This window comes from Numenius arquata, chromosome 7 (assembly GCF_964106895.1).
Source record: "Numenius arquata chromosome 7, bNumArq3.hap1.1, whole genome shotgun sequence".
NCBI lineage: Eukaryota > Metazoa > Chordata > Aves > Charadriiformes > Scolopacidae > Numenius > Numenius arquata.
The window spans coordinates 36917832-36945519 of NC_133582.1; the positions used below are offsets into that span (position 1 = coordinate 36917832).

At 40.4% G+C, this 27688-nt stretch overlaps 1 protein-coding gene across 3 annotated transcripts; it reads right to left on the reverse strand.

Moving 5' to 3' along the window:
* Nucleotides 1-1055: 1055 nt before the first annotated feature.
* On the reverse strand, nt 1056-24009 carry HERPUD2 (HERPUD family member 2). 3 transcript variants are annotated; one of them, XM_074150428.1, is made up of 9 exons: nt 23912-24009; nt 23362-23682; nt 17757-17834; nt 13433-13546; nt 11206-11363; nt 4837-4959; nt 4184-4507; nt 2420-2534; nt 1056-2082 (listed from the first exon to the last, which is right to left on the reverse strand). In XM_074150428.1, exons 2-9 carry the CDS (start codon nt 23506-23508, stop codon nt 1921-1923), a joined length of 1221 nt encoding a protein of 406 aa, XP_074006529.1. In that variant the 5' UTR covers nt 23509-23682; nt 23912-24009; the 3' UTR covers nt 1056-1920. The 3 variants fall into 3 exon arrangements, with proteins under 3 accessions (XP_074006529.1, XP_074006530.1, XP_074006531.1); XM_074150429.1 differs by lacking the exon at nt 17757-17834 and having other exon boundaries at nt 23912-23988; XM_074150430.1 differs by lacking the exons at nt 23362-23682; nt 23912-24009 and adding an exon at nt 22487-22554.
* Nucleotides 24010-27688: the final 3679 nt, after the last annotated feature.

The following is a 27688-nucleotide window of genomic DNA, read 5'->3' on the forward strand; positions in this document are numbered from 1 at the left end:
GGAAAACAGAAGAAACCTAAACAGCGATGAGGACAGCAAGAAGCAACTAAGAGCCATTTGGAGCACAGGTTTCAGATCCACTAATCCCAAGACAAAAAGAAAAATGAACTTTTGGGAAAAGGAGGAGGGAGAACACACAGGTCAAATATATGAAATCCCTTCAATGCACTCCAGAAATAAGTCTTCTAACATCCAAGACGGCCACTCTGTGTCATTCCTTTAAAAATAGAATTTTTTGTAATAGTTCTTAAATGTTAGTCAAGTTAGATCCACCCACCAAATTAAAAATGGTAAAATTTCTTGGTCAAGGTCTACACATTCTGTGTTTATGTAGTAAAGAGCTTAAATTGAGAGCAGCTCTCCACAGTAACACGGGCATAAAACAGCATAATTAAACATGATTTATTCATCATTGCTGCCTATACAGCAAATAAGGTAATTGATGCTTGTAAGACTTACATATCTATTTATCCTTTTGAAATATTTGTAAATGAGAATCATTTTGTGATTCAAAAAAAACATTCCATTTAAGCTGCTTAACTTAAAACCATTATTCAAATTTTTTTCCAATTGAGAGTCAACTCTCAATAAAGCCTAGAAATCCTGACAAACGTTTCAGAGTACAAACCCAAGAAATTTTTTTTTAAGCTTTAAAACTTCACTGCATAGCTCCCGCTGTTTGACACGAGCAAGCAAAAAATAAACCCTTATTTCTCACTTGTTCAGACCTATTTAAGAGCTTTGCCGTGCACTTGGAAATTAGAAAACTGGGTAAGCTTTCTTTTGGTTATAATAAAAATGGCTGCAAGGATTCTTTTACAAGTTAGATAACACATAGTAACTTCCGAATTAGGAACAAAAAGAAATTAATTTTCTTGCCTATGATTACAATCTAAAGAAAGCAACTAAAAACAGACTCTACTATTATCTCATGTACAATTTTCCTTTTCTCAGTTTTAATTAGGTTAAAGTTTAAGAATACAGATATCCTGCTGTTGAGATCATACCCGTAACTGTGTATGTACTGCTACAAACACACCACTTCAGCCAATATTGGTAATGCCACCATGATAACTTTATTCCACTCTCGAATCAATCATATCCTCATACTCAATGATGCAGTATTTAGTTGTTTGCATTCAAATATGCATATAAACATCCAAAAGAGTTACCGTAACAGGTTTTATTTAAAAAAAACCTAATGTACATGTTTTACCCCAGTACAGTTATATTTTTCTTAAAAAGCACTGTATGTATCAAACAAAGGTCTAGCCCATCACTGTCAACTGTCTTTGAAGAGCTGTCAAACATCTCCAACTTGAATGAACTTCAGTATAGCCTCAGGAAAAAGCTTTTAGCTCTCTAGATGTATGAAGAAGAGGCTTTAGTATTTTGTGGCATGAAGACAACACACCATTAACAAGTAATCCTTGCGTTTACAGCACTCTTTCAGGAATTATATAAACTCCAAATCCCAAGTGATAATTCATACCCTGCATAAAACTAACACAAGATACATTAAAGTTCTTCAGATGAATAGACAGCATTTGGAAAGGTCTGTCAACATTCATATTTTTTAACAGCTCTTTAAAGAGGTAATGGTGCAGATTAAGTACAAGCTTTTTGCCTCAGTATAATACACATTTGAAATTAAAGTAAAACATGGAAGACCATTATCTTTACATTTTATTCTTCAGAAAAAGAAGAATCTTAAAGAAAGCATTTAGTAGTCCACTTGTGCTTAAAATATTCAATGCATGAGAAAGCCAAAAAAAAAAAGAAATACACATTTTTGTACACCATGATCAAAAAGATAACATTATAAATTTTCAGAAATTGCACTGTATTTAAAACACTCTCTAGGATCTGCTCCACTTAGACGTATCACTACCGAGGTTGCCCAACACAGTTTTTTCCACTTTAATTGCCAACCTGTGGAGGCCCTTCAGGGATGAGCGACGTGAAGAAGGTTGTGATAAAGGACCAAGCAGAAGCCATGAAACCAGGCTGCTGCTCTGTATTGGCATCTTCACCTGCGTCTTCTCCACTCTCTTCATCAATCCCATCATCCATAAGTCGTTCCTTTAAAAAACAGAAATTGAAGCAATTCAACTGCTTCTTTTCAGAGCTCTGACAAGGTAACCAGCAGTATCTTCCAACATTAAGCACCTGCTCTCAGAACAACCTCCTGAAGAATAACTAGCATGAAGAAAGTCTGTGATTGAAGGAGAGACAATCAATAACTGTCAGACTGGAAAAACACAGAATTTAAGCAGCAGGCACAACACTGAGGACAACGCTGCAAGCTTTCCAGTTAAACCCACTACGTTTCATGTAAGTTGACTTTCTGTCCAGGCATTATAGCTTTACTTGGTAATATAATACCCAGGAGTCTCAAAAGACGTCTTCTCTTACTCACCATCTCCTCAAGATCAGGATTATTTGCGTGTTGCCCATCACGGTTCACTTCCACATTATTGGCTGCCTGTTGCTGGCCTCCCTCTTGCCTAAAGGGGAACCATCCTGCTTGGTGTCTATGTAAGAAAATGGAACAGCTGAAGACCTCTCTTTTGAAAGGAATAAAAAGATTTTTTTGATACAGCGAACTATTGCAGTCAATTCTTCAAGTACTTTCAAACGAATGAAATCGCATGTATTTTTCCGCAAGTCTTACTTCTAGATCAAATGGCTATTCTTTGATGTCTGGGCTGAAAAGGGTCACGCTAAGGGCTGTTCTTTTAGGTTTCAGAAGTGCTGTTCACAGCCCTCTGCTCCAGAAGATGAAAAATTTACCATGATTAGGTGATCAAATATGTAGAACACTTCTTTTGGCTCTCTTCCCAATTTTTAAGTTTTATTAATTTTCAACGGCAGCCTTAATTTTCATAGTTTATTTTTTGTGGAAAAGAGAATTTAAAGCTTCAGCTAAGGCTTGAACCACATTACCGTTGCAAATTAAATAAGCCTCTCCTACATTTTAAAGCGTATGTATTCTGATTTCACAGAATCACAGAATGATGTGGGGTTGGAAGGGACCTCTGGAGATCATCTAGTCCAACCCCCTGCCAAAGCAGGTCCACCCAGAGCAGGTCACACAGGAACGTGTCCAGGCGGGTTTGGAATGTCTCCAGAGACGGAGACTCCACCACCTCTCTGGGCAGCCTCTTCCAGGGCTCTGCCACCCTCAAAGGGAAGAAGTTCCTCCTCATGTTTAGATGGAACTTCTTATGTTCAAGTTTGTGCCCATTTCCTCTTGTCCTGTCACTGGGCACCACTGAAAAAAGACTGGCCCCATCCCCCTGACACCCACCCTTGAAGTATTTATAGGTGTTGATCAGATCCCCCCTCAGTCTCCTCTTCTCTGGACTAAAAAGACCCAAGTCCCTCAGTCTTTCCTCCTAAGAGAGATGCTCCAGGCCCCTCATCATGCTGGACCCTCTCCAGCAGTTCCCTGTCCTTCTTGAACTGGGGAGCCCAGAACTGGACAACTATCGACTATCGTATCTGCACGAGAAACAGAACAGCCCTTGTCAGGATTGGACTACAGTGTAAGGAATCTCTCAATGAATTACATTAGTCCAAAGTATCAATCATTACTGCTATTTTCCACTTCTACTGACATCACTGGGGTATTTTCAGCTATAAAGGGAAGTGTTGACAATAGTGCTGATGTTTCTTCATAAAACAAAGGTAAAAAAAAAAATTAAAGTCCCTGTAATTCTACCAGATGTAGCACTCACCGTTCCAGTAGCAGTACCTCACCTCCACTTAACAGAATTTACTGCACAAATCCCGAATGTTATTTTTGAAATAAGTGAGCTTAGCTCAGCAATTTTACTTCCATATCCAAGTAGTAAATGTTTTAAGTTTATGCAAGCATATGCTTGAGCTATATGAACTTCTTTCCCCTCACCCCCACTTTCTAAATTTCCATCCCAAAACTCTACACTTCTACAATACTAATCCATTAACTTACTGTAAATGTTTTGAGAATTATTGCTTTTTTCCTATTAGCTTCTCTGCTTGTTTGAAATTCAGTTAATTTTTTTTTTTTAAAACATGCTGCAAAGGTCCAACGCCTGAACTTTTGCATTTAGATGATTTTTTACAGTTTAAATGCAATATACACCAGCAACATACTCCACAGATCAGATCCGCGGCTGTACTCAACTGTTGTACTCACAAATAAACCAGCAGCATGGCTCCCATCACCATGACGAAGCGACTGAAAGAAGAATAGAAGTATACAATGCTCAGGAGAATCGCTGCTCTAGAGAATGTGTACATCCAGTCCAGCCAGTCCCGGTTGAAGTCCTCCTCATTCACTACTGGGCCACCCTGAGCGTTCATCTGAACGTTCGGGTTTACAGGCCTGTTCTCCTGGACGGCTACATTTGGCGCTGCTGCGGGCTCATTTGCAGGAACATGTTCCGAGTTGACAGCCTGGGCAACGGCAGATCTCACTGGCTCAGTGCTGGAAGTCACTTGGGCTGAAACAGCAGCTTGGCTAAAAATTTAAACATAAAACTAGTTTGTCAGAAACACATGCATCAAAATTTGTAAGTCTGTTCTTGTCTTCTTTTCTACGGTAATAAAAAACAAAGTCGTAGATGTAATACATGTCAAAAAAAATCTGCATTTTCCCTTAAATCTTTACTCATTAATACATTAATTCCAATCCAAAACTGGATTTTAAAATTTGCCAGAGAAAATTCACTGTAAAACAGCACCGTCAGATAAAAAAAAAAACAGATGTTTTCATCCTGCAAGTGACGTTTTTTAATACCTTCCTTTCATTAGTGTAACTTAGTACTACCTAAGATAATGCAGACTTACTATTGCATGTAGTACTGACGTGCATACATTTGTTGCCACCAGATCATCTGTAAGGGACTGAATGCAGGATACACAGAAAATCCAGCAGGAACACCTTGGCCTGGAAACTGGTTGCCTATATTGCTATAAAAGGATTTAAAGAAAAATATTCAGTTCTAAATTGCCGCAATTATAAAATAAACCAATATTAAAAAACAATTAAAGTAGCATTCTTTCTCTGATTTGGCCTCCTACAACAATACACTGAAATAACACTGAAACAACATGTAGTAGGATCATCCCACCCATTCCAAAAGACTACTATATTTTCACACAAGAAATTAATAAACAAAGCTATTTGTATAGAAAGAGGATTTGTGTTTTTGTACTTAGGTGTCTGTCACTAGCTGCATCTCTAGGACAAAAACCACATGGAGAATTTTTCAAAATTGTGTATATAACTGCAGAAATTCTTCCATACAATTCCTTTTAAGTTCAAAGGTCACCCTTAGAAGCACTGTAAAGGTAAAACTTAGTAGCTTCTATAACTTTATTTAGAAGCGATACCTTAAATACTACTGTGATAAAAGACATGAAGAACTGAACATGAGCAAAGACAACAAACTAATCTTTCAAATACAGCTGCTGAAGAATGCAATTAGGAACTCTATAAATTATTTACTCCCCCCCCCCAATATTTCGAGGATAAGTGATCCTTGTCCCTCTGGGTTTTTAATTCCAGTTCACATGCAAGAGATACAAAGCTCCTATACATCGGTTTTTAGGTTTGGTTTCATCTGCTTTGAAACTTCTTAGCCTCTCTTACCTCCTAGAGCATATAGCATGTTTTGGCAAGATTTCCAACTCTTTCCCCAAAGATTTTGCTGCAGTGAACTGTAGTAAACCAGGACATCTTTCAGGACAGCATGAGAGTATAAAGCATGAAGAAAAGTTTATTCAGACTGCAGGTAGCAAAAGCTGAGACTGCTGTAATTGTACTGCAGACTACACCTGTCCCCTAAGTAAGGCACTCCCTGCAAAGATATCACACCAAGAGATTTCATTAGTCTACCAGGCATTCAGATATACAAGACATGCCCAGAATGAAAGATGGGAGGAAGACATTAAAATCTTTTTTTTTTTTTTCTCCAATCTTACACATGAATATGTATTTCACTTTGATTCTGGAGAAGAGCCTGCCACGCAACTCCATGATCTCTGCTAAAACTGTTATGTTTGTATTTAGTCATAACCTGGTTTGATAACAGTTTTGGGGAAAAGAAAGAAAATAAAAGCAAGCAAAAGGTACTTTCCTAATACCACATATAAACTGAGATAACCATAGGCAATACTCTAGGTTTCTTTCCAAAATTGCAAGGGTGAACTGGCAGCCCTGCTGATGCTACTTATTTATGCATAATTAATGTGCTGGAACCGCAAAGCTATGAAGCTGCTACTGAAAAACATCAACTGTGGTTTTAACTTTATGGCTGCAAGCTTAAAGAACGTGTTTTTCTATCCTCTGAACTCTTCCAAAATTCATAAAACACCGACCCTCATTAAACATTTGACCCTCAAAACGTAAAGATGATTCAAATATTCCACATAAGTGCTGTTAAATACTATGTTGTGACAAATCCCTGAGCAACGTCTCCATTTCGAGCAGGTAGAACATCACATGGGGATGGAAACAGGCAGGACCAGTCACTGTTCACCACACCTACTTCTCCAACTCAGTCACCAATGAGCAGCGCTGCCCCACGTCACCCGAGTACTGCAGGAATGAACCAATTCTTTTTCTCATGGGTTACAGACTTTTAGGGCGGTTCTTTAAAACTGCCAAGTTGAGCTCAACAAATGTTGAGAGGCCTCAGGCTAATAGCTCTCCCTCACAGATACATCTTTAGAAATCCTACAGGATTTGAGCCTCTGCTTTCTTCCAAACACTTTCAAAAGTCGCTTTCCTCATGTGTGAAAGCTTAACAGCAGATTAAGAAACCAGTCAACCAAGACAAACCACAGAAGGTTTCAGTTTAGGTCGTGTTCCCTCCTTTCCCATTCAAATATTTTGGTGCATAATTATCTTTCCCCTCCCCCCTCCCCCCCCCCTTTCCCCAATGGCTTTTCTAGGAGATGGAACTTTCTGATAAGCGAGACTTAGCTTTTCAAGATCTGACTCCACTAATGAGAAAAAGGAGACATCAATATTCAAGAACTGGCTTCTGCCTTGGAATGCCAACCAGATCAGCAGTATTTTATTTGCTCATCAAAAATCCAAATGAGGCAGATGTTATCAATTACACAGCTATCACTGCTGCCAGGGTATCAAGTTAGCTTTTGAAACTCAGGAACAGCTCTAAACACAGCCTAAAACATTTCAGTGAGAAGAACCTCCCAAAGGAAGACACTCTTCTTGGCGAAGCAAGCCAGCTTGCTGTTAAAAAGGAAAATAGCCATGTGCTTTCCTCCTCATATTTTTCCAAAAGGAGGAAAGAGAGACAGGAAGTATTTCAAAAGGATGGATGGCAGCAACAGCATGAGAGCAGAGAAGCAAATTGGATAGGCACAGGCATTCCAAGATTGGAGGACAGAAGAGTATCCAGTAGAACAGTTAGGACAGGGAACTGCCGGAGAGGGTCCAGCAGAGGGCTACAAAGATGATGAGGGGCCTGGAGCATCTCTCTTAGAAGGAAAGGCTGAGGGACTTGGGGCTTTTTAGTCTGGAGAAGGCTGAGGGGGGGTCTGATCAACACCTATAAATACTTCAAGGGTGGGTGTCAGGGGGATGGGGCCAGTCTTTTTTCAGTGGTGCCCAGTGACAGGACAAGAGGAAACGGGCACAAACTTGAACATAAGAAGTTCCACCTAAATATGAGGAGGAACTTCTTTCCTTTGAGGGTGGCAGAGCCCTGGAAGAGGCTGCCCAGAGAGGTGGTGGAGCCTCCTTCTCTGGAGACATTCAAACCCTGCCTGGACACGTTCCTGTGCAACCTGCTCTGGGTGGACCTGCTTTGGCAGGGGGTTGGAGTAGATGATCTCCAGAGGTCCCTTCCAACCCCATAGCATTCTGCGATAAGTAAGAAAACTGTTTTTAAGGTTCAAATGGTAGAGGTAGATTGAGAATACTCTGAAAAGAAAGGCATGCTACTCCTTAAATGGCTAGAAAGCTCAGAATTACTTCTTTTGGTCTATGAAAGATACCTAAAACGAGCTAACTGGGATTCAATTTGAGGGTAAGGTCAGACTAGTTAGCTCCTGTCATCATGAAGATACTATTCACTACTAATTGAAAAATAAGATTTTTTTTTTTCCAGACAGCTCAATCTGTCATCTGCATGACTGACAAGAACTGCATTTATTTAATGACCTTGACTCACAAAGACATCTCATTTAATGCTAGTCTCGTATGAGCCTGGAATATCAACTTGAAGTGGTATTTCAATATCCTCCGCTATGTTGTAATTTTTTTGTTAAAAAAAAAAAAAAAAAACCAAGCAAAGGCTTCTGATGAAGCTAAGTATTTATGTGGTAGAACACACTGCATGCTGTCAGTATGCCATTTCGTTGTTCACTTTCAAACATCACTATGTACGCAATACAAAACCATTTCATTAGATGGGCTGCCCACACTCGACAAATAATCTCCCTGCCTTGATATTTCTTGCCTGTTTACTGCTTCCAAGCACTCTCCAATCTGAAATACAAGCCACTTCAGGACGCAAGCCCATCTGTTCTGATTGTATCTGCGTAGCGCAGTGGGGCCCCGACCCACAACTAACTCCACAGGAGCAGACAACGCTGTGCTCGCTCTCCAGAGCGAAAGACTGACTTGGCAGATATACAAATTACTTGCCAAGTCCCATCTCAAGTCTAGAGTTTTAGAAAACAGCATTTTCAAAAATTCAAAAGCAACATGGAGTTTTAAATTGCTTTCTCCATAACAATCCAAGTTAGCTGTTTTCCCAAAGTGTTTTCAAAGCGCACATTGAAGCGCTGTGCCAGGAACTGAAAAGCCATCAAAACCATCATTTAATCATTTAACATTCACTTTACTTACATGTACAAGCTACTTTACTAATGAAAGTGTTGCAAAACGCTCAAGAAAACTGCCCCTCACGTACATTTTCAAATATCTGGAGACCTTTACCCATCAGCAGAGCCTATAATCCATTGTGCAGCTAGAACAAAAGTGTTTGGTCATGAAAAAAAAAAAAAAATAATCCACAAGGCAATACAAATTTCAGCTACAGATCTTCATTGGTCCTAATAAGTCTCAGTCTGTGTATAAATTACATTAAAGCTACATTTCACTGCCCCAAAACATGTTTAAGAGAGCAGCTAAAAACCAGAAGGCAACTCTTATTGCTGGAATAGAAGTAGCAGATGCATCTGAGAAGATCATTGAAAGCATTCAAGGTTTTTTTTAAAGACATCAGCAACTACAGCAGGCACTGGGACAGACTATTTGGAGTGGAGCACAGCCAGTGCCCAGTAGTCTGCAGCAAGGATCTACCCTAAGTTCTGACAGCATTCCGTTAAATTATTATTTTTACAAAAAAAGGCCTAATATTATTTAGGGTTCATTTATTTTGGCATTTCTTTTCAGGTCAGGACTGCACTTTTGAAGGAAGTCTCCAGTAACTTCATCTTACTACAGTTTTGCTCGCACCACAGAATGCTCTTGAGTCACCATTTGCATTCCTTTTGGATTACACTACATTGAAAGATGTGACTAATTTGTGCACTGCTAATGCTTTTTAGCCACAAACAGGCACCTAGTCCAGGTGACCAGACTAGAGATAGTCCACGTAAGACAGAAAACCTTGAAATAAATGCAGTGTTGATGTCTGGTTCTCAGCACCTCTTTCAGTTTACAGATCCGCTCCTCTCAATCCACATTAACTGCCAATACACAGACCTAGTATTTTTATTTCACTTATTCTTTTTTCCACACACTAATGTCTTCCAAAGTGATGCTTCCTACTGTATTTTAATTGAATTCTTTCAGGTAAAACACTGAGCAGTGGCTCCATTGCCTTTCTGAAGTCCATAGGCTATTCACCTCAACATGCATACTGATGAAAAACTCACTCTCAGGGTATGCTTACGTGAAAAGCTAATTAGAAAAGCATTAAAACTTCTTACAGATTAGTCATTTACACAACAGACAATAAAATGCTTTCGGTATTAATTTACATTACACCAAACAGCAGTCTTGACAGTCAACCTAGTGTTGTCTAGCCTTGTCATTAAAGGCAAGTATAACCACATCTGCCGAGATGCACGTGGTCAGAATAACGTAAGCGCTCCACCCACTGCAAAGGCAGTTTCTTCCCAGCAAACAGTACATTTCAAATAAATAATAAAATGGACTTGAAGGAATTAAGGCTGAAAACTAGTAAGACTAGTAAAGCCTAGGTTAACTCTAACAGGAAAGCAAGTAAATTGAACTGAAACAAAATAAATGTGTAACAGTTCTTGACATCTGTTTTTTTTCCAGTGACAGAAACAATTGCTACTGTTGGCAGGTTCATGGTTGTTTTGGTTTTTTTCAACATTCTCCAAAGAAAATCTCTGGAATTTATATAGCACTGGGAGAACGCCCTGTCAGAAAGAAACGGTTAAGATGTTCCCTGAAGAAATGACAGCTATCATCTCAGAACGCACTATCCTCCCGTTTTTCTCTTGGAAGAAAATTAAAACAAAACAAAATAAATTTAAGAAGCCGCAAAGGTCACATGGGTTAAAAATTTCTAAAGCTTCTTCCTAAGTGCAAAAAAACTTACGGAATCTTGAAAGTTATGTAATAAGAGATCTGATCTAGAGGCGTAGACTGGTTACATTCCATTGGTATGTATGAAAGTACTTAAAAATTCTGTTGTAGATGATACACAAGCACTTAAATGTACTCACTCAAAACACCTGCATATCGTTTCTATAGTTGAATCCAATATGGAGAAGTGAAGAGTTACATCTCTTATGTGTCAAAAACTAAGAACCACCATATCCTGATAAGAATTTAGTGTTGATGATTACAATAAAGGACTAGAAAAAGCAACCAGAAGCAGTAATTCATCAGTTACCTTACTAACTACATCCCCTAGATAAATATTACAGTATAATAATAATTATCAACAGAAAGTTGAGGGTAGAAAGCATGAAGAAAAAAAATAACAGCCTGAAGGGGGGGCACCAAGAACACTTACTCTTTGATTGACTCCTGGCTAAAAACTTTAATGTTGATACTAGATATGTTTCTAAATGCCAGTTACACGTCAAGACTACTAGCCAAATCATTACGCAGACTGTGAAAGAAACACTATTGTAACCGAACATTTAAAGCACTTTAAAGAGTATCAAAGAGCTGAGGACTACTTCAGTCTCACTTACCCTTGCATTAAATAAGGGAACTGGTGGCTTGGTGTGGGATTGCTTTGCGCTTGTGGAAGATTACGATGCCTCACTCCATCCGCACTAGTGTTCGACAACGTAGATGAAGCTTCCTGGTTTGTGGGCGAGGCAGCAGTTGATCCAGAACAGTCCAAATTCTTAAAAATAAATAAAATTGAGGTTGGAGATCTTTTTGCCAGTTACAAGATTTACTACTGTGTCTGAAAAAACTATTTGCCTTAAAGTTTTGTCACAAGTTTTATTGAGAATATAAGCACCACACAAGTCTTCTGGGGCTTTATTGGTTCTGGCAAGCCTTTAGTAGAAACAGAAATTCAAAATTGCACTCAGGTACACATCTAAAAAAAAAAAAAAAAGTGAAGTTTTCAGAAAGACTCAATGCTTGACAGGTCCCAGAGAAAAATCACAAGTCATTGGGAATCAAAGTTTCAAAAAACTGAACCAAACTAATGCTTAATCCAAAGAATATTTAGCAGCAACAAAAATTCTAGTGGCTACCATTAACCAAAGTAACTACCACCTCAGGATATGACTTCAGAGACAACAGTGCCTACAGTGGCTTAAAATCCCATTCCTCTTTTCTTGTTTTCTGTTTCCCCTTCTGCTCATCACCCTCTACATGGTGTCAGCTGCCCAATCCAAACTGCTGCGCTCACTGCTGGGAGGGGGCAAGGGGTGAGAATAGGGAAGTACCTGGGAACTACTGAGGCTCCCAGAAACACACCTAGAACTAGCGTGTCACACCTTCAATGCCTTCTAAGATCAACACTTAACCCTGGAAGCAGGACAACAGCTGGCTCTCCTAGCTTATTTGTCACCATAACAAGACTGCAATTTGGCCGTTGAGATGCAGTACTTTCGTTTTAATAAATCTCCAAATCCTGTTGCTAAGCATTACGGTCATGTTTACTCAGTAGGAAAATCCTCTTCAACTTTGACAACTCAGGAAGTGAGGAGCTGCAATTACTTAAGACATCCATATCACATTTACCCCACAAAGGAAAACAAGGAAAATTTACCACTAGACAGTGGAGGGAAAATAAAAATAAACAAATGGAAGAACAAAGGCCATTCAAGGTTTGGGTTTAGGTTGTTTCCTTCAAAGTATTATGAAATTAACACTGTGCATACTGACTGCTTTAAGTAATCATTAATACAGTCACTTAAATACATTTAAAATTGATCTACATAGCAATAAACAATCACAAAGGAGGCCCCCTGTGTCCTGCTTGCAAACAGAGACAGAAATATAGCCTTTGAAGAGACTGTTTGCTCTCTACTATTGCTTGAGCTGCTCACGGTTTTGACTGTCACAAGGCAGTGACACTACCCTACTGAGAGGGGAATGAAGACAGGTTGATAATCAACGCACCGCAGATGAGAAATACCTACAGTGGTACTGTATACGTTCCCTTCTGACTAACCTTCACAGGTCACCTTGCGATATTGCCAGCTCTGGCAAAAGCCAACAGAATTAACAGTGATGACCATCAAGTCATCAACAGAAATGTTAATTGCCCTTCCGATAAAACAGAGTACGACCAAGGAACATCATCGTTTTTGGAGGGTGTGAAGAGGGGAAGCCATCAAATACTCTAAACAAAAGCGTTCCGTGAACAGCTTAAGTAATAACACGTTAAGAACGCTGTCAACTACTGACTGTTTTACAGACACTACAACTACCTCGAAGCTACTACGTAAGTACTGGCCAGTTTCTGTCAAGCAGAACGAACACTGGCCAAGCTCCATCTGTCTGTCTCACCACAAGGGCACTAATTTGACTGGTCTCTCTTCAGCAGTATGAATTTTCACTAATTAAATCAGATCTTGGTTTGTTTTGTTGCTGATTTGTTTGTGTTTTTTTTTCAAATAACTGCATACACTGTTCAATTTCTGCCAAAGATATGGGAATATGGAAAGGAAAGCATACTTTTTGATAAAAAAAAGTGTTAAAAATAAAGAATAGATTAGAAAAATCGTTAGTTTATCATTAGTAACGGTGTTACAATTTGAAAAAAGGTCATCTTTGTTTAAAGAAAATGACACTCTTAAATAATCCAGTCTAATTGTACAAATTCATATGGCATGCTCTGCTTTCAGCACACTATTTTACAGTCAAATTTTAAAAATTGAAAGAGAAATTCCTGGAAAGCTTCCTCAGCATAGAAGAAATTCAGGTTCTGTGTATGAAAAAAACAAAACTCACTGAGCTACTGCTGGAGGGTGAAGCTCCATGACCTTCTCTACTGGTGCTGGGTTTTGGAGAACTTGGGGGTGTCCGGGAAGTACATACCAGGTGAACCATATGATATTCATCTTGCTAAAAAATTAAAGAAATTGAAGAGCTAAAACAACAATATTTAACAATGTCTTTAAAAATCCACTTTCAATGTTGTATTTGCAATCAGTAAAGGAACGTTATACGAAACAGAGAAACCATAAAGCAAAACTTGAGCCTAGCACAGGAGAAGACTACTGTTTCAAAAATAACATTTCGATAACATTGAACATTCACTTACCCCCAGTTTTCCCTAGAACTCCAAGATAGCAGAACCAATGGAAGACCACACAGAGAAGCATGAGGAAGTATAACATAAGCTTTAACTTTTATTTTGGAAAAAAAAAATCTCAAACCCTTTACAGGACTTGGTTTCCCTAAGTTAAGGATGCTTACACTTGCATTGAGATCTAACGAAGAGTGTTAATCAATAAAGACATCACGGTAAATGATGAAAAATGATGAAAAATGTAGGTGCTGGAGACACAAGCAGACCAAGGTAAGAAAAATGTACCAGCCATTGCCTCCACCTCCCATCTAAGCTTGGCTCAAGCCTAACCTGCAGATGCCCAACTGAAGAGCCCCTGCAAGATACTCCATGCTCAGGGGATGCTATTCCAAGGCCTAGATAGGACTTGAGTATTCCTAACTATTTGAAAATGAAGAAGGGAAGGAGTGGCACCACTCGAAGCCATGTCAGCACACAAGTAATCAGCCAACGCCAATTCTTCATGAATCTACTCCCCACTCGAACATGGAGGCTCTAAAAACTTCAACATGCAGCTATTTCGCTGTACCAAATAAGAACAGCCCATTACATCAGCGTGCCTGAAGCTATACGGCCACAGCAACAAGAACAGCTATGACTGTATTTAAATTGCACACTGCAGCTTCCTCAGTAACCAAATTTTAAACAAGAAAAGCAACAAAAAACAAAAATTTCTCTCCTCTTTTGAAATCAATGGGGTGCAGTCAAGCTGCAGTTTTTAATGAGATGACATTTAGAAATACCAGGCTTGGAGGTTTGTTTTTTTTAAAAACTATTAAAAAAAATAAATGTTAACACACATGCTTACTCATTTTTCAGTTCTAATCTTTAGAAATAAAGAAAAGTGGGTAACTGCTTTTATACAGCATTGTGCATTACTGCTAGCATGGGCTATCCATGTTCACATTCATGGAAACTCCTCCACGTGTATCAGTTTCTAGCTCCAAGCACAGCCTGGTTATTACATGAAGTGTAGTTTCTTACCAGTGGGTGCAGTAAGCACTGACCAGAGAGCACTGAACGCAGGTGATCAACATTCTGACCACATCAAAAGCCTTTAACCTAACTAGTTCCCTTCCTACTAGATAAGAACTTACGCCACTCAGAAAAGCAAAGGAAGCTAAACGTATTACTTGTAATCTTACAGTATACAGCTTTACTCAATGTGACAGTTTATTTTCATTTATTTCTATTTATACATAATGTGCCCTTGTGGCCAAGAAGGCCAATGGCATCTTGGGGTGCATCAGGAAGAGTGTGACCAGCAGGTGGAGGGAGGTCATCCTCCCCCTCTGCTCTGCCCTGGGGAGGCCCCATCTGGAGCACTGGGTCCAGTTCTGGGCTCCCCAGTTCAAGAAGGACAGGGAACTGCTGGAGAGGGGACAGCAGAGGGCTGCAACAATGAGGGGCCTGGAGCATCTCTCTTATGAGGAAAGGCTGAGGGACTTGGGGCTTTTTAGTCTGGAGAAGAGAAGGCTGAGGGGGGATCTGATCAACACCTATAAATACTTAAAGGGTGGGTGTCAGGAGGATGGGGCCAGTCTTTTTTCAGTGGTGCCCAGGGACAGGACAAGAGGAAACAGGCACAAACTGGAACATAAGAAGTTCCATCTAAACATGAGGAGGAACTTCCTTCTTGTGAAGGTGGCAGAGCCCTGGAAGAGGCTGCCCAGAGAGGTGGCGGAGTCTCCTTCTCTGGAGACATTCAAAACCTGCCTGGACTGGACCTCCAGTTCAGATTGGATATTAGGAAAAATGTTTCCACTGAAAGGGTTATTAAGCCTTGGAATGGGCTGCCCAGGGCAGTGGTTGAGGCACCATCCCTGGAGGTATTTAAGAGCCGGGTTGACATAGTGCTTAGAGACATGGTTTAAAGATGTGGGGTTTTGTTTTTGTCAGAGTTAGGTTGATGGTTGGACTAGATGATCTTAAAGGTCCCTCTTCCAACCTGGAGACAATTCTATGATTCTATGGACATGTTCCTGTGCAACCTGCTCTGGGTGGACCTGCTTTGGCCGGGGGTTGGACTGGATGATCTCCAGAGGTCCCTTCCAACCCCATAGCATTCTGTGATTCTTTAACAATGAGTTGAACATCACTATGTTTGAAGAGTGCCACAACTTACAGCCTCAAGGTATTTTGTATCAGCAAAATGACACTGTTCAGTATCAAAGAGCAAGTATCCCAAAGCTAATTTGAAAGATTTGATAAATCCTCAGATAACATTAGCTATAAATTCATGATCATGTAGGAAAAAATATGGCAGAGAATGAGACTGAACTTAAGAGCAATCATACCTTTTTTCCCAAAAGCTCTTAAAAGTTTGAGCACAAAAAGCTCCTATTCAAAAGCAGATTTTTGACTTTGTGCAAGGCTGATGAGTATGTTTTTAAATTCACTAAATTTCTTTAATGAAATCCAATGCCTATAGCTACTAAAATGCCTTTAAAGTTAAATACAGCCCCTGTATAGTGAAAGAAGACATTAGTTAGGCAAAGTTTCTCGTCTAGGACTAAAGCAAAGTTTGAAATTCTTTTTGCTAAAACAAGCCTGCTGTAAGCAGGCCAAGGGAATTTAAGGGATTCAGACTTCATTTTGTCCTTAACGAGAAAAACTAAGCTTTGAGGTAAGTTATATAAGCATTTTCATGAACTTTTAACTAGTACAATATATATTTACTGGCTGGCAATAGTCCAGCTCCAGTTTTCTAGTAAACCTATACCTGGTAAATTTCAATCATTTTTTTCGATAAGCAGTTAAATCCAATTTAATAAAATCTATTTCGGAATGAAGATTATAAAGTAACAACGGCGTTAGTCTACTCAAGCAATACTCAAGATTCCTCTGCATCGCCCTTTCTGTACCTAATAAGGAAGTTCAGTTGCTGACACTAAAGCATTATTCTCCTTTACATTTTAGTATTTAGTATGGAGGAAAGTCTGTAACGCACTCCTGCAATCTGTACATTGATTTTTACTGGAAAACACAACAAAAAAAGGTATTATTACCAACAGCCAGGTACTGCATTACAAAGCTTACCTATTTCATAGGATTAAAAACCGTGCAATTGTTTAATAAACAAAAGTATTTTCCAAACAGAGCTACTGATGCATCCTGATTTACAAGGAGTTTAAAGACTACTCAACATAATGCATTATGATTTCTGTTACCATCAAAATTGAAACAAAGTTCTTGATAATCTGCCCTAAGTATCACGTTATTCTAAAAATTTTTAAGAACTTAACTAACTTAATGAAGTCCCTGTTACTTGGTAGTATCAATCCAAACTACTCGAACCAATTTGAGAATCAAATTCACGTATTTCAAGATTTCCTACATCACATGTGATGTGTATTCAGGATTTGGACTTAATTTAAACATCGACTGAAGAATCCAAAGTTAGATTAGTATTAGAATTATTTTTTTTCCATGATGAATCAGCAGAATAAATAAAAAAAGAAATAAAAAATGCAAGAATATTCAAAGAGCATCAGGAACTGCTGATGAAACCAGGGCAACAAATAGCTTTCCCAGCAAAACCATTCAGGAATTTAGAATTCTGGGTTTGCATATAAATATATTACCCTTAATGTGCTTATAGAAGTGCCATTTTTAATGTAAGTTCTTGAATTTAAGTAGGGACAAGAAATGAAATTATGTGCCAACCCAACACAAATCTGTTAAATGATTCTGTTTACGTCACAGTGGGAAGTGCCCAAAGAAGTCTCTCTACACCACATATCACTTGTTTGGGACTTACATAGCCTGCTTGCTCTCCCACCAACCGCTAACATGCCTCAATCCACAAGCATCTCGATCCTACATACAAGGGATACTCGAAAATACATTTTCCTGAACATATCGACATTATATGGTTACATCTCTCAATACAACAACGAAAATTTGAAGCTAAACGACATAAATCTAAATTCCCAAATTTAGGGGGTTTGATCAAGTATCATATGGTGTTGATATAAAGCTTACTTTTCTGAGAACATCTTTCAGCTGCAGATGATCAGGAAGCAGTCTGCCAGAATACACCAGTCTCTGATCCTTTGTAGACTAGGAGATGGGACAAAGAAAGGAATTTAGCTTTTTCCTGCTGTACAGATATGCAGCTGGAGATAACATTTGCAGATGAAAAAAACCTTTATCACGCCAACCACCAACAGATAGCCTTAAAAACATTTCAGAGGCTTCCCGAGTCCAACTCACAAATTGATTCTGGAAAAGAATTCTGCTATTATGCACTCAGCAAGAGCGCCATAACAATTAATAACACTTAAATGGCAAATGCTGCTCAAGAAAACTAGCAAGTATATTCAACAACTGCTTTCTTTTAAAGAAGATTTGCTCTCTGCTCTGCTCCTACTCCCAGGCACTTGCTGAAAAAGTAGATGGAAATGTAGCTGGGGCAAAAGAGAAAATAGTTAGTAGAATGATGGAATGAGAATTAAAATATGCAGGAGGGCACAAATTTCAATCTTTTCCAACACAGAATTTGTTGTTAGTCCCTGCTCCCATAGCCACCCACCCACCCCCCCAAAAAAAATAAAAATAAAATAAAAAATCACAAGAGGATACAAGGAGGAAAGCATTAAAAAGCATGAAGCAGCAAAATTATTTACTTTTTTTTTTTTAGCCTTCCAACTTTGGTGAGTTTTTTTTCGTGTTCTTATATTTTCACAGTTTAAAATACCTTAGTAATGCAAACAAAGATTTAAAAAAAAAAAAAAAAAACACCAAAACACAAAACCAGCAAATAATACACTATTCATAAGGTAATAACTTTGATGCAATTCTTTCTAAAAGGAATCTGAGGTACCTAAGATGTCCAGCGCACTAAAGAAATAAGCACCTTATTGGTTAAAGAATTGGTTAAAGAAAACAAACCAACAAAAACCCCAATCCCACTCAATTCAGTTTATGCTGTCAGAAAGTTTTAAATAGTCTTAATAGTAGTGGGTCATTAACATGCTGTGAATAAGCAGCTTTCTTTTTTCCAGTTCCGTTTAACTCCTACTTGCAACTAAAATTAAGACAATAGCATTTGTCACTTGAAAGAGAGCACTAACTTCAGAAAATGCTAAATGAAGAAATCTAGCCTAGCAGCAGGGGAACAGACGTGCATCATCAGCATGAAATATCTGAAGAACTTCCCCACAGCTAGTCTTACATCTCTCCTCTTTCTCTCCCAGCCTCCTGCTGCCCGCTCTGCAGTCTTATACTAAGACACAAATACCTAAAATCCACATCTCTGCAATTAGAAGCTTTCACAGAAGTTTTCACATTTTTTTTTCTTGCAATAGCCTTTTACAGATTCACCATAACAGCAGAACCCAGAAAAGTTGCAGAACTTGTCTGTTCCCTGAAGAAGTCTGGTCATATCACTAGAAAAAAATTATAGCTACTCTTAGCAAATAATTATAAAAAGCACATATTAAATCTGAGAAGCTTTTGCTTTAACTGTTTTCCCAAACTCATACTAGCTATTCATGATTAAATAAGTCTTAAAAAAAAAAAATGAGTGCATAACCTGCCACATACAGTACTGGACCGTTTATCACTTATTTGGTGGAATCATTTTCTGTATTTTTCTGCATTTTTCTGTATTTTTAATTAGTGACTGTCATGGTTTTGGACAGTGTCAGGACAGTGACATAATACACTTTTTTTCTAAGTTCCCAAACACGGGGAACTAGTTATTTGCAGCTCGAAGGGATAAAATACTGCAATGAACTGAACCTCAATTCTGTACTGCTTCTAGTTATGTTTAAAACAACAAAAAATGCCTGTCCCTCTCACGTCAGACTAAGTTCTTTTGAACTACACCATTTTGCTGCTAACAGAATACAAGTCTACTTGCGTTTTGTATTTGGGAAAGGCCTTCTTAGAAAAACCAGAATTTCCAGCATGCACCAAGATTACAGAAAACTTTGATTTCCTGTAAATTAAAAACTTGTTGCTTTAGAATGACTAAGGGAGCCAGCAGAAAAGTTCCAGAAATCTTGTTTCTGGGTCCTGAGACAGATTGTCTGGAGATTAATTAGAACAGATTAGCTGTTAAAACAAGCAAAACACCACAACAACAAGAAAAAATCCCAAACTCCAAACCCAATATGGCAATGGAGTGCTGTTCCGCCTGTCCCACTCACAATACAGATTTCTACATGGCCAAATTCAGATTCTTCTCTTCAGTACCTTATATATGAACCTCTCGTCAACCTCACCTAATTAAGTACCTTCTCAAACATGATATGAGCAGTACAAATTATTTTTTTTCATACTAATACTTTACAGAGAAGAAACTACTAGATTAAAATGACCCCTCCAAGCTGACTCCTATGTAGCCTTCAGTAATGCATTTCAGCTCCCTACCAAACCACAAAAGAAAAGGTTACACATACATTCAGTACTGTCAATTACATTAAGCTAGAGACATTAATGGGGGAAGATGAGGTCTTAAACACCATATTCCTCCCTGCGTAACTTAAACACCTAACCGCGCACTACAGGATTGCCACTTGAGATTATCAAGGTAGAAGTCATCCTAAAATCCTGAGACGTGAAATTTTTTTTCAACACAGATGGAAGGAGAGGTGATAAATGTGAAAATACAGTCATTCACATATACGCCAAAGTAAACGGAAAAGGAATTCAACTCATCCTCTGCCTGAGGAGGTTCACTACCACACTTCCTACTTCAAGGAACTCACTGCTAGCCCAAACTGCGATGCAAAAACCCCTTACATGTATTTATAAATATAATTAGAACGGCCCCATTTTCTGAAGCAAGCACATTCCACCAGATAATATGATTCTAGAACCCAAAGTTTAGAAGTGAGGTGGAAGACAGTTTTCAGATCATAAACCAAAAGGTATGTATTGAAAAATCAAGAATTCATGAGCCAGCGGTTTTTTTCCTTCTATTTTTCAAGCCAGATTCCTTTTGCAATGCTTAGACTAAGTCAGCTACGCCCAGCACGTTACCAAAACCCACCAAACCTAAGCGAAAGCAGCAACTTCCATTAGAAACATAGACAACCTGAGCTATCCTGTATCAGCTACAAGACATTTGTTACTTTGGTCCCTCAGTCTCTCTTCCATAGGAAATAAAAATCCAACCCACCACATGAGGTTAGAACTGTGGGCAAAGGATATGCCAGATGACAGGTACCAAAGGAAATGAGAAAGAGCAATTTTAAATTAATGTTGGTGGGTGCAAACGATGCAGCAGTTAATGCACTGAATGTAAGATGTGCCAGATTGAGACATACAGGTTGATTTCCCAAGTTTTCTTGTCTTAAATATTTCATTTGGGGACACTAAGCGCTGTACTCGAGCTATGAAAAATTGGTCCAGTCACAGGAGAAAAACAAAAATACTGACAAATGCAAACCTTAGTGTTATGTTAGTTTGTGGGTCTGTACTATTTTAAACCCCTTTAGCTTATTCAGTGACATACCAACTTTAGTAACGACTAAACCAATTTAAATCTGCCTGTACTTAGAATATGCTGAAGATATTCTCTTTAATATACATTTTCTGAAGACATACTCTTTAATAAATCGTACATTTAAGGACAACATTTACAGTTACCATTAGTTTACTGACTAATTTACAGATGGGTATAGGAGAATGAAGCACGAGTCACACATGAAAACTTGAAAGACTCTGCATCGCAGTGATAGCAACTGATTTGTGCTTTACAGCCTTCGCTTCCAAGAACACTGCAATACCTTTACAGAGCACCTGTGTTCTGATGTACTCTTCCACTCCTAAAATAACATCGAAGTTACTTCCAGGACCTATCACATTCAGGGAATGTAAAAATTCTATCGACAAGCTTTTGACACTGATCTGGTTTAAAAAGAAAAAAAAAAGGGGGGGGGGGGGGAAACCCTCCTAAAAGCACAAAGCTTTAAACAAATTTGAAAAAAAAAAAAAAGTTGTAACACTCAACAGCAAAAACATATCAAGCCAAAAATACACTTTTCAATTTTACTATACAGAGTAGACATCCTGTTAGAGGCCTTTCTCCCTTCCCACATTATTACTTTAATTTGAAAGGGTCTATGAAATAAAAATACTGTGATCAGTTACTAGTTTGACTGAAAAAAGAGTAAATCCAACTTAAATTGGAATTACTGAGATAATTTTCACTAAAGGAACTCCCCATTCTTTATCCCAAAACAATTTTGGGGATTCTGAACTAGTCAATCCATAATAAGAGACATGTTGAGGAATCAACTTTCGACAGAACATAGATGTTCCAGGAAGCTGAAATTTAATATTATATTACTGGTTAAAACCTACAGTGCAACATAAAAAACCCAAAACTTGTTGTTCATTAAGGATTCCTCCTAGAAGCCCGATTTAGCAAGATCACAGGACGAGTCAGAAAAGTAGTGTTTAAACACAAGCACATCACAGGAGGGGATTCTAGCAAGGAGGAAGAAGCAGCAACCAGCTGAAGTCATATATTTGTTTCCTTCGCAGCAGATAGGCTCTCTCAGCAGAGAATTACTCACAGCAATAACTAAACCCACTAACTCAAACACAGCTTGACAGATCTCAGTGTACCAGTGACACCGCCTAAGTTGTGGACTGCTTTTCTTCTGCTTTCTCCAAAAGGCAGAAAACCCCTTTGAGACACAAAGCCACTACTTTACCTTCCCCTCCCACCCCTCCAAAAAAAAAAAAAAATCACTTACTGTGTAAACTCAACCTTTGTCTGATGTTTTCTACAGCAAGGTCTAGGCCGCGCATGCTGTTACAATACGGAGGTAAAGTCACTCCATTTATACAGTTTTCTGGAACAAATTTTCAAATATACTAATCTGTACGACTGCCATCCTAAACAGGTACAGTCTTACCTTTCTATTATTACCTGTATGTTTTTTCATAGCCTCTTTTTAATTGCCAAATTTAGAACTTAAAAGAATCTTAAAATAAATCATATTTTCCTCAGTGAACAAAAAAAAATATAAGGTTTTATACTGAGTTTCAAAATACAGTCACAACTGTCATATGAGTTTGTAGAACATCCGAGAGCAGAAGTTTCAGCCCAACCCCAAAAAATGGCTCTTCAAAGAGGGAAAAAAAAAAAAAGGAAATAACTCTGGAGGTTGTTCAATTGCAGTTTTCAAATAATATTATGAATAAACATCTACCTGCTCCCCACCTCAGTGAATTTGCTACATTGTAGTAACTTTATTGCTTAAGTACTGTAATTACTTTAGACAGAACTCTTACATTTATGGAAATTAGTCTTAAATTGAGCTATCTAAATTCCAGCTCCCAAAAAAGTTATGTGGAGCATTAATAAGCATCTTAAGTGATACCATCTCTTGGGACACTATACTGCAATCTTCTTAAACCATATAAAAGGGTGGCTATTTATATTGCCAACTTCCCTGAAAGCAGAGACCCAGCCGCTGGCTTTGCGCAGACAGCTGTTTGGCAGCAGGGCTCTTCCTTGTTTATTTTTGCGGAGTACCCAAGGGAAGTCGCGACGGACCGTCCAGAAGTTCCTGCAACGCCAGTCTTACCCAAAAGATGAAGAAAAAAGGGCTGGCCGACAACTCACCGGCTTACTGGGGTAGACATTAGAGAGGTGAGATTTTAGCTTGCCCACAGTCCAGTCCAGAAAGCAGTTAATGGTCTGGTCGGTGTACTTCTGGTTGGGGGCCTTGATGATGAGGGTCACCGGGTGGTCCACGACGCTTTGGTCCATGCTGCCGGCGGGGGCGGCCGGCCCTGTCCCCCGCCGCCTCTTCTCCGCGGGGGTGACACGAAGCCCCTCCAAACTGCGGCGGGCTCAGCGGCCGGGGGCGAACTTCCCGGGAAAGCTGAGGGAGCCCATCCCCGTGCTGGCCCTCACACCGGCGGCGGCAGCACCGGCCGAGGTCTGCCCGCCGAGAAGAAGCAGAGAGAGGGGCGGCTTAGCACGTCACACACAGGCCCTCAGCCCCCTCCTGTAACCACAGCGACGGGGGCTCCACGGGGCCAGCGGAACCACCCTCACAGCACCACCACCACCACCCCCACCCCCACCCCCCCCACACACACACCTCCCGCCCCGACACCCTCCCACTGCGCCCGACGGAGAAGGAAAGGAGACGGGAACAGCCCGGTACCCGCAACGCGCCCGCCCGGGCTGGGCCCCTCCGCCCGCGGCACCGCCTCAGACCTCCGGCCCGCTCGCCCTTTGCGTAAAATGGAGACCGGAAGCGCGGCGGCGTCCCTCCTGCCTCCCCTCCGCCCGCTGGGGGGCGCTGGCGGGGCGGGCGGGGCGCGGGGCGCAGGCGCGGGCGGGAGGTTAGGGGGGCCAGTGTGAGGCGGGGAAATGGCGGCGGGCGGTGTGTGAGGCGAGCGGGCGGTTTTTCCTCAGGGAGGCGCCTTTCTCTCAGGGAGGCGCCTTTCTCTCAGGGAGGCGCAGGGCTCCTCCGGCGTTTTGCCGAGGGGGGCGGTAAGGAAAGGGAACACGGTGTGGGGGAAGGCGGCTGGCAGAAGGGTAGGGCCTCGGTCTCCGGGTGCGTGGCTGTAGGCGGAGGCCTGTGGTACAGGATGTGGGGTGTCCGCCAACCTCTTGCGTCAAGAGGCTGGTTCAGAGGAAGGGCTCAAGACTGAAAAGGTTAAATACTGCTTAGCAGCGGAATTAAAACTTTATTACGTGTCACGTATCTCACCTCCCTTGCTGTTGCGGGTGAATACCTCAGGAGATTTACCCCCAACATCCCTGTGAGGTCAGGAAATCATATTTTGTCACCGGAGGCATAGGAAGAGGTTTGTCGTAAGTCACACAAGGGGTAAAACAAGTTTCTGAGGTCGCAGGTTAGCATTGTAAACTTCTGATCACCTTAGGTGATTTTTAGTTGCTGAAAAGAAAATCCTTTAAGCCATAACCTTCAAGTTCGATGGATGATATGAGAGTGCATAAGGGCAAAGTTCAGTCCATGACACTTCTGCTAAAGAACTCTGTAGTAAAAATCAGCCTTATTAACTCAATAAATACAATAAAGCACTTAGAAAAAATACTTCTATCTCTTGAAAAGAACCAACAAACAGTGCTTTCCTGCTATTTCCTTTACTTTTCAAATGCTGTATGTGACTGCAGAAGGCACAAGAGTTTCAGGTTAGATTTTTCAAGTAGATAGTCTCTCTTTAATGCCAAAGAATCGTACCTTTCATTAAGCTCTGCAGTATGAACAAGGCACAAAAGAGTTTGCCGATTTCTTTTAGACTCTAAGGACCTCCAGCATCTGAAGGGAAAGATAAAAAGAAGAGCCTGAAGGAATATCCTTAGCACCCAGGACCTAATTCTTCCTTTTAAATAAAACCTGAATACAGACAACAGCTAATGTGAGACTTTGCAAAAGCAGAGAAAATAGTCTTAATTTTTATGCTTCTTAGCTTTCCTCTACACCCATTCCTTCTCATACCTTGCGTTGGAGGTGGAGCATGGGACCGCTGTGTTCCTACAGAACCTGTTGTCCTTGAGGTGGCTTATCAAAGTGTCAATGTGGACAACTGGTACCTGACAACACCTTCAAGTGTAATACTTGAAACGCAACTCATATCAGTTTCCCAGCTCCCTCGCTTGTGATATAGGAACAATTATTTGCACTTGAAATTCTGAACATACTCTCACTGTCAGGGCATGTAACTTGGAATTCCCAAGAATTTCCAAGAATAGAACAGAATTTCCGAGCAGTAGTCAAGTATTTGTACGTAGGGTGATGCAACCAAATGGGTCAGCTAGACGAGCACTTGCAAGGATTAATAAACAGAAATTGAGGCAAATGGGACGTTTTATGCTTTACAAAGCCACAGTAATCTTTCCGCATACTTGTATTGTCTGTGACATCTCTGTAGTTCAGAGGAAAACTTACGGTGAATCTTTTGAAGAATGCCAAAAGCTTTATTAACTTTCTTAACTAAAAGAATTCTTGCATTAAAATGTGATGAAAGACTGAGACGTCATCATCTGACTCTTGAGGTAGCTGAAACGGGTACCTGATTTGAGAGTTGAGGCTTCTTATACAGCCATGAGATTATCCCAGGGAAAATGCAGCGCAGTAAGATCCTACATCCCTAGGTTCTTAAAAAAGTTGGGCACAAAAGATACATGATGTATCTTACACACAGATATACGATTAAATCTATGCCGGCATCCATTTATCGAGTTGGAATGGATCAAAATCTCCAGTTATTGCCACTAAAATGTCTTCTCTGTTTCCTGATGATTTTTATTCATTTATTTCATTTATTCATTTCCCGATAGGAGAGTGAGCGCGCAGTCTAAAACTCTGCATCACCTTTTTGCTGTCATTCCTCTGCACAAACCGGCAGGGCTCAGCCGAGGCGCTGGGACCTGCCCAGTAAAATCATAGCGGTTACAAGCTGGGTCGTAACTCCCAAATTCAGCCAGTCTTCTGCTATTTATACTAATAGCTGGGGTCATGTGAAAATCCTGACCTGTATGTGGGATGACAACCGGAAAGAACTTGAGAATCCATAGGCTCAGAAACATCAGTTTTCTCCAAGACCGTTTAAAAACTCTGCCTTGCCGTGAGAAGATGAGGGGCATTCCCACATTCCTTCTCCAGAAGAAACGGCTTTGAGAAACTCAGTATTTCTGCCCCTGCCAGGGTTTTCCGTTCTCAGTTGTGGAATTTACGTTGCATTTAATGATCTGAAAAACTCCATGTACAAGGAGGAAAGAGTGGGTTTGTGCTGTTTGCGCTCCTTTCCTTTGTATACATGAAGCCAGAGAGGTTTATGACTGAAAAAAACTAAGGGAAAGGTCATGTTCACATGGGGGTTTTTTTTCACTCTGGAAGTGTATATCATCTCTTCTCTACTAGAAATTTTGCTCATTCCCAACAGTATGATAGGAATTTCTGTAATGGATTTCCATGAGCAAAAAACGGCCCTGGAAGTCTTTTGGTGGCCATATCGGCAGCACCGACAAACAGGTTTGACTGCACGTCTTTCAACAAAAGGTGTGCAATTTGTACACCTGATATTTCTGCAAGCAAAGAAGCTGAAATGCATATACATTTAAATATAATAATGGGCTTCTCGGTTGTTTGTCAGGACTTATACGCTGCTGTTTTCTGTAGGTACCAGTTGATCCTCCCCCTAACCTTTCAGCCCAGCAGCCAATTTCCAACAAACTTCACAAGGTGTAACACTCTTGGATATCACAGTACTGATGGTTTCAAGAACTAAAGGGCAATTAAGAGGGAGAGAGAGCCATTACAAACGTATCCACCGATAAGAAGGCCAATGGCATCCTGGGGGGCATCAGGAAGAGTGTGACCAGCAGGTGGAGGGAGGTCGTCCTCCCCCTCTGCTCTGCCCTGGGGAGGCCCCATCTGGAGCACTGGGTCCAGTTCTGAGCTCCCCAGTTCAAGAAGGACAGGGAACTGCTGGAGAGGGTCCAGCAGAGGGCTACAAAGATGATGAGGGGCCTGGAGCATCTCTCTGATGAGGAAAGGCTGAGGGACTTGGGGCTTTTTAGTCTGGAGAAGAGAAGGCTGAGGGGGGATCTGATCAACACCTATAAATACTTAAAGGGTGGGTGTCAGGAGGATGGGGCCAGTCTGTCTTCAGTGGTGCCCAGGGACAGGACAAGAGGGAACGGGCACAAACTGTAACATAAGAAGTTCCACCTAAACATGAGGAGGAACTTCTTCCCTTTGAGGGTGGCAGAGCCCTGGAAGAGGCTGCCCAGAGAGGTGGTGGAGCCTCCTTCTCTGGAGACATTCAAACCCCACCTGGACACGTTCCTGTGCAACCTGCTCTGGGTGGACCTGCTTTGGCAGGGGGGTTGGACTAGATGATCTCCAGAGGTCCCTTCCAACCCCATATCATTCTGTGATTCTGTGATTAGAAAGCTAATCAGCTTT

What these genes read in the sequence shown, in the direction of transcription:
- HERPUD2 (XM_074150428.1), bottom strand. Translation starts at nt 23,508, where the DNA reads ATGGACCAAAGCGTCGTGGACCACCCGGTGACCCTCATCATCAAGGCC. An exon ending in TGAAAGATGTTCTCAGAAAA is followed by an intron (nt 13,547 to 17,756) that starts GTAAGCTTTATA and finishes TTAATTTTTTAG; the next exon opens with CAAGATGAATATCATATGGT. An exon ending in CGTCAGTACTACATGCAATA is followed by an intron (nt 4,508 to 4,836) that starts GTAAGTCTGCAT and finishes TTAAATTTTTAG; the next exon opens with CCAAGCTGCTGTTTCAGCCC.